Below are 8004 nucleotides of genomic sequence, written 5' to 3'. Positions count from 1 at the left end.
CTGTCAGTGTTGAGGGGGCCACACTCTAGGCCAACAGAGAGGTTGATGGGCCAGCAGGGAAATACCTACAATTCATTTTGCTACCAGTTCTTTGTAAAAAGGTAGCACCTACCTGCTGAGGAAGGGCACAGGGGCAAAAACTCACCTCAGAAATGAGAAAGAGGATGTTTTGCTGAGGAAAGCATGAAGGAAATCAGTATTTACTAATGAACAAGGCTATGCCCCAGGGGAAGGATCCCAAGAGACAGGGGCTGGCAGATGGACAAATGGACAGACGGACGCACCCCAGGACTGTTAAGACAAAACTCTCCTTAGCAGAATCTGAGCACCTGCACCCAGAGCACAGACAATGTCCGTAAGCGCAAGTTCTCCCTCTCAAGCCAGAAGCTCCTCACAATGGGCTGCTGCCGGAAGCTTGGCCTGGGGAAAGGTGAGCCCCTGAGCCCCGGGAAGAGCAGCCCACCCAGAGGCAGCACAGCTGCCCAAGCCAGAGGAAGCGGACTCCCACCCACAGCACAAGAACTGCAAATACCGTCCGGGCCGAGCCGCCAGGGGCCCTGAGGCCTGCTGGGGCACTGCCTCTCCTCAGCAAATAAGCAGGCCCCCCGCAGTGGGGCAAGAGAATGCAGACTCCTTAGGCAAGGGATCTTGGTGAGAAAGGCTGGCTGGGGTGTGCAGGCAGGGGGAGGAACAGGTTCTAGTGCCAAAGGGTGCCTGGGGACCCCACAGCCTGCCCCGTCGTAAGCTGACTTCCGCCCAGTTTCACAAATCCAGCCTCATGCCAAGGTCAGAACCAAGAAGGACGGGTCCAGCTAGGTGCAACTGGCCTTGTAGTGCCCTGGGGGCATCAAAGAGCGGCTGACACCCACAACACTAGAACGGACCCCAAGACATGGGTACCCAAGCCCTCTACTACTGAGGAACAAGGGATAAGTGGGCATGGAGGGGCCCTGTATCAGCCCAGGGCTTCACCCTGCAACCAGCAGGGCCCTATAGCCACAGACCCCGAAAACCCAGGCAAGAGAAACCAATGTCCAAGGGCACCCTGTCCACGCTGCCAAGTCTACCAAGGGCACCTCTTCCTTCCTAAGTCAGCCTGGACACAGCAGTCAGAACTGGGGAGCTAAGGAGCCTGGCTGAGAGGATGTGTGTTCTGCCCTCCTTCACTTTATATATATGGACTCCAGGCTACAGCTAAAAACATTTCTTTTAGTTTACACCAAAGAGAAATATAACCCTTTAAAAGCAAGTCTGTGTCCTCACGGCGAGTTCAGATAATGGTCCCTGCCTGCGGGTGGAGAGGAAGGGGTGCTGGGGGCCCAGAGCTGGGCCTACTGGTTCTCGTCCCGCATCTGTTCCATGATGCTGATGAGGTTCTCCAGGCCAAACACATAGCCTCGGTCCGGCCCATCATGCACGGTGGGGTCATCCCGGAAGCCCTTGAACGTACTGTGTGCAAAGTCGATCATGCGGACATCCACCTTGGGTGGAGAGGAGGGGCCCGCCTGCTCAGGACTGGTGCTGCTGGGGCTGGTGCTAGGCCCACAGGGTGATGCCACCTCAGGCAGCCCTGTGTCCACATGCTTGAGACGCGTCTCGGACCGGCGGTCCAGGTAGGACTCAGCCCGGCACTCCTTGCCATCATAGATGACAAGCAGGGAGCTGGAGTAGAAGCGGTAGGAGGCCTGCCGCTCCAGCACCGCTTTCAGGCCCCGCAGTTTGCTCAGGATGGGCTCAAAAAGGTCACGCCGCAGGTCGAGGCCATTGTGCAGGTACTGATAGAGGGCGCTGCGGAAGCCTTCAATGGAGAGCCCGCGGCCATAGTATTTGTTCCTGCAGAGGTAATGCCCTGTGTCCAGCTGGTACACCTGAAACCCCAGGAGACAGACAAGGATGAGTGCCAGGAGGTGCGGTGCCTTGGGCAAGCACTGTCTGGAAAACACTACTGACCAACCTGAACTTTTCTGCTCACCCTACACCACTGCGATGTGCGGGCCAGGTTCACCTTAAGTTTTCCTGCGGTGACGCCAGGAGAAAGGAGACCAGGCCTGCAGGTTCTCTGCCATCACCTTTGAAGCCCTTCTCCAAACTGCCCTAGGGCCCAAACTAGGAACATTTTACTGACAAACAATGTCAAGGCAACAGGCGCCGACAGCAGCTCTGTACCTAGAGCCCAGACCAAGGGCACCAGGTAAGAACAAGAGGGCTCAAGGAATATACTTTAAGGATGTACTTGGCACCCTGTGGGGGACTCCGCTCTTAGAGGAGATTCTGGGCCAACGGGGGGGGCAAGGACACTTGGCATGGGTAGCAGGCAGGTACATGGGCAGCCCCAAACATGCCAGCAGCAGCACGTAGGCTCTCATCAGACCAGGGGCGACTCACCTGCATACCACAGACCCTGACACCCAGCGTAGCTGACGTACTCTGCTCACATTTCCTCATCTGCCGAGCCGCCTTCTCAGCGGATGCGTCATCACCATGCTGCCGGGTGCCCATCTTCAAGTCCAGTACACAGGGGTACTTGAAGTGGTGCACCACGTTCTCAAGCAGGAGGAACTCTGGGCCACGGTCAAGGAGAATGACAACCACACTCACCATCAGCCACAGCCAGGAAAGCACAAGCAAGTTTTTCTATAAAAGGGGGCATTCTCATCTAATGTAATCTGTATTCCACCTCCCAGTTAAATGTGGATTTCACACCACTGGCTTATAATTTATTTTTAAAAAGTGTTATTATGGTAAAATATACATAAAATTTGTCTTTAACCATTTTTAAGTATACAGTTCAGTGGCATTAAGATTCACACTGCTGTGCAACCATCACCACCATCCATCTCCAAAATATTTTCATCTTCTCAAACAGAAACCAGAAACTGTCCATTAAACACTAACTCCCATCCCCGTCCCCAGTCCCTGATAACCACTATACTACTTTCTGTCTCTATGAATCTGCCTATTCTAGGTAGTTCTTATAAGTGGAGTCATATAATATTTGTCTGTTTGTGTCTGGCTATTTCACTTTCAAGGCTCATCCATGTTGTATGTAACATGTGACAAAATTTCATTCAATTGTATGGCTGAGTAATATTCCACTGTATGTATATATATCACTTCTGTTGAAGTCATCATTTTAATTTTATTCTTTAGATCTGTCTTGCAGGCATACACAAACTAAAGAAGATTTGGCAGATTCACATACATCCCTGGCACCATCAGTAAACCAAGGCCCCACTCAAGCCAGTGCCTCACCCGGGCCCAAAAGATCAGGAAGACATTTTTGCGGCACTACTGCAAATAGGAGAAATCAGATGTAACACTCCCAAATGGAATCTTTAGAAAAAGCTGGTTTCAATTTCTATTTTGCCATTTTCTGACTTAATTTCAAACCAGTAGATTATATGTTTCAAGTTTATCCCTTAGTACTTCTAGGACCTTCTCCTCAAAACAGCTCTATGGTCCTGGCCTCCTGTCACTTATATCCGTCTTCATCTAAATCTACTTTCTGCAACACTCTCGAGTAAAAGTACGGGCTTATCACGTCTGCCAAAAGTCAGTGGGGCTCACAGCCTGAACCACAACGCATATTTGGGGACGATGACACAATCACATAATCTTAAAGGATATGCCACTCAGCATCACTCTGATGATGAACATTTTAAAACCTCCTAATTCTTTAAAAAATAACACAGAAACCCATTCAACTTGGCCTTTAATTAATCTCACTCCTGCTATAACCTATAAATAAGTGACAGTAAAACTTAAGGAAGGCTGCAGAAAGCCCACAGTGCCTGAGAGCATGGGCTCTCGAATCCTGCTCCCTCACGGGCTCTGGGCACAATCCTTACCCCTGTGCTTCCCTTTCTTCATCTAAAGATGGGAACCATACGGTTCCTCCCTCAAAAGACTTGTTACAAAAACTGAGTGAATACATATGAAGTGCTCAGCACATCCCCCCTCAGATTCTCAGCACTAGTTATTTATTGTCTACTGCTGCAAACTAAACGATTATAAAGATACCCATTTCATAATACTTTTTTACCTTTAACATCTTAAAACTATTTTACACTGTATAGATATGGTGTTTAACTTTAAACAAAACAAAAAAACCCCACCAAAACCAAACATATTACCTTTTGGGAGGGGAGGAAGACATGTGCGCGCACAACCCCCCACCCGATTCCAGACATGCACCGATAAATATGGTAGCCACTAGCCACATCTGTTGATTTAAATTTGAATTTGAATTAAAATAAATTTAAAATTAAAAAACTCAAGTCACAGCAGTCACATTTTGTATACTCAATATGGCTAGTGTCTACCATACTAATAAAAAGCACAGATATAGAATACTTCCACTGTCCCAGAAGGTTATATTGGACAGCACTCTTCTAGACTGCCAAGTTTAAGATTCAGTCTTAACAGCCCCCAAAGGCAGAAAAAACACAATATGCTGATGAAAGTAAGGAGGAGGAGAAAGAAGAGACTACGAAAAAGGGAGATGAGAATAAAAGCAGGGACCCTGAGCAGAGAGGACCTCGGCCATGGTGCTGGAAGGTGCCCTGACACAGGGCCCCTGGTCCCAGTAACAGACACTGCAACAGAGCAGTGACAAGGATACTGTAGAGCTTTCGGTCCTTGGACTCGGAGCGCATTCGGCTCAGCTGCTGCTTGTGACAGCGCAGGCTCCAGGGGTTGTGGCTGATCTTCTCAGAGCTCACACCGCTGTTGCCATCTAGCATCTGGAAAGGGACTTCCGAGTGGCTGTGCAGCTCCACCTTTGGACTCTTTGCCTCCTGGGAGCTAAGGGGCAAGAATACACACATTGCTAATGGGCTCAGACAAGTCACCATCTGGGGTCTCACTGCATAAGGTAGGTGACATGGCGACCCCACACGCATGAGCATATAAAAGTGAATAAATGGGATTAGTGACCTTTGTGTCTCCAAAAAATAATTCTTGCATTAAATTATGTGATGAAGACACCATCGCACATCCATTGGGGAGGCTATTATAAAAACAAAATGAAACGAGTGTTGGAGAAGGTGGAGAAATTGGAACCCTCGTACACGGTAGTGGGAATGTGAAATGGTGTCGCACTATGGAAAAGTCTGGCAGTTCCTCAAAAAGTTAAACACAGAATTATCACAGGATCCAACAAAAACCTGAAAGAACCGAAAACAGAAACTCAGACACTACACCAATGGTCACAGCAGCATTACAGTAAACAAGAGTGGGAATAACCCAAGGGTCCATCAGTGAATGAATGGACAAACAAAACATGGTGCATGGATACAACGGATCAGTATTCAGCTATAAAAAGGAACGAAATTCTGATACATGTTACAACCTAAATGAACCACGTTTTCATTTAAGTGAAATAAGCAACACACAAAAGGAGAAATATTGTATGATTCCACTCCTATGAGGTAACTACAAATTCAGAGACAAAGTAGAATGGTAGTTGCCAAGGGTTGGGGCGGGGGAAAAGTACAGAGTTAATTGTTTAATATGCAAAAAGCTCCTTTGGGGATGATGAGGTAGTTCTGGAAATGGACAGAGGTGATGGTTGCACAACAATGTGTACCCTGAACCGTATGCTAGAAAAAGGTGAAAATGGTCCATTTATGCTATGCGTATTTTACCACAATTTTTAAAAATGTAGAAATTGATGAGCATGCAGTTTCACACTTAACAAACAGCGTGGAACACTGGATGCCACTGTCAAGGACACGAGTAACTGTCCTTTCAGACAGGGTGTAGAGTCCATGACATCTACCACGGAATCTTTAAGAAGGCTTAAAGAGAGCAGATGCTGACGTCATGCTTATGAATGCCTGCCTGCCTTTGTATGAGGCCTGGAAGAAAGGAGAAAACATCAAAGAAAAAAGGGGAGGCCCCAAGGAACTGGTGTTTCTCAGTAGACAACGCTGGCACCTGTGGAAGGCAAGAAGCCATCTAAAGTAAGGGAATTTTATTTAAAAAAGAAGTCGAGGGCCGGCCGAGTGGCGCGATGGTTAAGAACTGCTTGGGATGCCAGAAGGCCCCGGTTCGGATCCCACATATGAGGGCCAGTGACACTGCCCTCTACAGCTAAGATGCTGAACAACAGCTCAACCTGGAGCTGGGCTGCCGTGAGGCGACGGAGACGGTGTAGGCTGCAGTCCCTGTGGCAGTGGATTGCCATGGGCTACTGTGTGTAGCCAGCAGCCAGAGCGAGCGGCCAACAGCCGCCGTGAGCAGCCGTCCAGAAGCCGGCGACTGATGTGCCTCGCCTGGGAAGAGCGCAATGATGGTGCCAACTTGGGCCAGTGAAGCAATGTCCTCCACAACTAGACTGAAGAACAAAAGGACAGCAACTTGTCTGTTCCCATCCCCCCAATTCCCCAATTAAAAAAAAAAATTTTTTTTAAATCTTTAAAAAAAAAAAAGATAAAAAATAAGTCAAACCACAAAGGGGTTGTGGTGAGAAGATGACTCCAGTTGAACATATTAGAACTTTACCACAACTTAATTTGTTTCCCAACACAAAAGCCTTTGCTTGAAGTAACTTGCAATGCTGCTTCTCACACCGCTAGACAAAGCGAAGTGAAGTGCTGGCAAAGCCAAGTGCCCTGGAAATGGCAGCACACGTCTGCACTTGGAGCAGAGGCGGAGTGCGGCAGCAATGTCAATGCCACTGTCCTCTCCAGAACTGCTGGCCTTTCCTCTAGCTGTGGGATGAGTCAGAGCTGGGGAACCACAGGGATTGTGTGTGCCAGAAATGCTCCCACTCCCCGACAGGGTGCTGGGCAGGCTGGGCGACACTGGCTAAGAGGAGCTGGCAGAGATCCCTGTAACTGGAGGTAGAGGAGCCCACCAGTGCCTCTCAGCATGACAAAACTCCTGTTTTCTTCTGTGAGGGCACTGCCGAGGTCATTCACAGATGCCTTTTTGTGACTCCCCTTTAAGAAACAGCAAGGTTGACTTATTTGCAAGTAAACCCAAATAAGTTCTCTGTGCCTGGACGGGGCACTTGGCATCACCCCTGGTAGCAGCCTGGCCCTGGGGAGGAAACAGCTCCGCTCCTGGGAGTGACTTAGAGACTCTGCTAACAAGCCAAACTGAAGTCTGGTCACGGCAGACAGAGCTGTCACCTTCAGCGCAGGGCCTTGAACCTGGACCCGGGCAGACCTTGATGTGAGTGTGTTCACTGGCTTTTCGCCAGATGACATGTGAGTAACTTCTGTACCTTTGGAGGACAAAAGAAAGCCCTCTTCAAAGAGCTGTTGAGAGTGGCATCAACTGCCAGCTATGGATTTGGGGAACATTCCTTGTCACCTGAATGACTGAGCTTGGGTCTCAATCATCAGTCACAAGGAAGCCGCTTGGGGTTTCCAGCTTCTGCAGGATGGAGTCCTTTCCACACGAATGTTCACCACCTGGAGACCCCACTTACAATGAAGCCGAGGCGAAACCCTCTCCTGGCATCAGAGATGCAGACCTGGCCACAAAGGACCCCAACGGAGGACACAGGAAGTGAGACATGGGGCTCTGTGCTCCTCGATGTGTGTCCCCTTCATCAAAGGGAGTAAGGAGAGCAGGAACGCCTTGGCCCTTGAGCCACCTTGAGCCACGGGAGTGAGGCATGCCACATGTGTCACCGAGCTGATCTAATGTCGGAGATAAACTGTGTGCTGCCACATGTCCAATGCCAACTAAGTCAGGTCACCAGGCAGCCTAGTCACCGAAACTTATTTCTGAGTGAAATTAAATATAATTTAATCATACAATTTTGATTTCACTTTGTTTCAGGGAGCTCACATTATTTTTAGTTTCATTATTTGTTGTTTTTTTACAATTCAGTGATTTTTTAGTATATCCACAAGGTTGTAAAGCATCACCACTATCTAATTTTTCAGACATTCTTATCACCCCCTAATCAAACCTCATCACCATTAGCAGTAACTTCCCATCCCCCCATCTCCTCCTCAGTCCCTGGTACCCATTAAACATGCTTTCTGT

At 48.7% G+C, this 8004-nt stretch overlaps 1 protein-coding gene across 6 annotated transcripts in view; it reads right to left on the bottom strand.

The window, feature by feature from the left end:
- Nucleotides 1-6: 6 nt before the first annotated feature.
- Nucleotides 7-8004, bottom strand: part of IP6K1 (inositol hexakisphosphate kinase 1) — a 44597-nt gene continuing 36599 nt past the window's right edge. For 5 of the 6 annotated variants that reach the window (XM_019631555.1, XM_019631539.1, XM_019631558.1 and 2 more), the window contains 3 exons: nt 4622-4803; nt 2386-2561; nt 1127-1868 (listed from right to left, as the gene is read on the bottom strand). In XM_019631555.1, the coding sequence (XP_019487100.1) occupies nt 1332-1868; nt 2386-2561; nt 4622-4803 (895 nt within the window). In that variant the 3' untranslated portion in view covers nt 1127-1331. Of the gene's footprint in view, nt 1869-2385; nt 2562-4621; nt 4804-8004 lie in introns of all 6 variants that reach the window. The other variant, XM_019631571.1, reaches the window with a different exon arrangement.

The sequence above is a fragment of the Hipposideros armiger genome, unplaced genomic scaffold (genome assembly GCF_001890085.2).
Source record: "Hipposideros armiger isolate ML-2016 unplaced genomic scaffold, ASM189008v1 scaffold_18, whole genome shotgun sequence".
Classification (NCBI taxonomy): domain Eukaryota; kingdom Metazoa; phylum Chordata; class Mammalia; order Chiroptera; family Hipposideridae; genus Hipposideros; species Hipposideros armiger.
The sequence above is the reverse complement of the archived record's forward strand: the minus strand, read 5'-3'. Positions and strand labels throughout refer to the sequence as shown.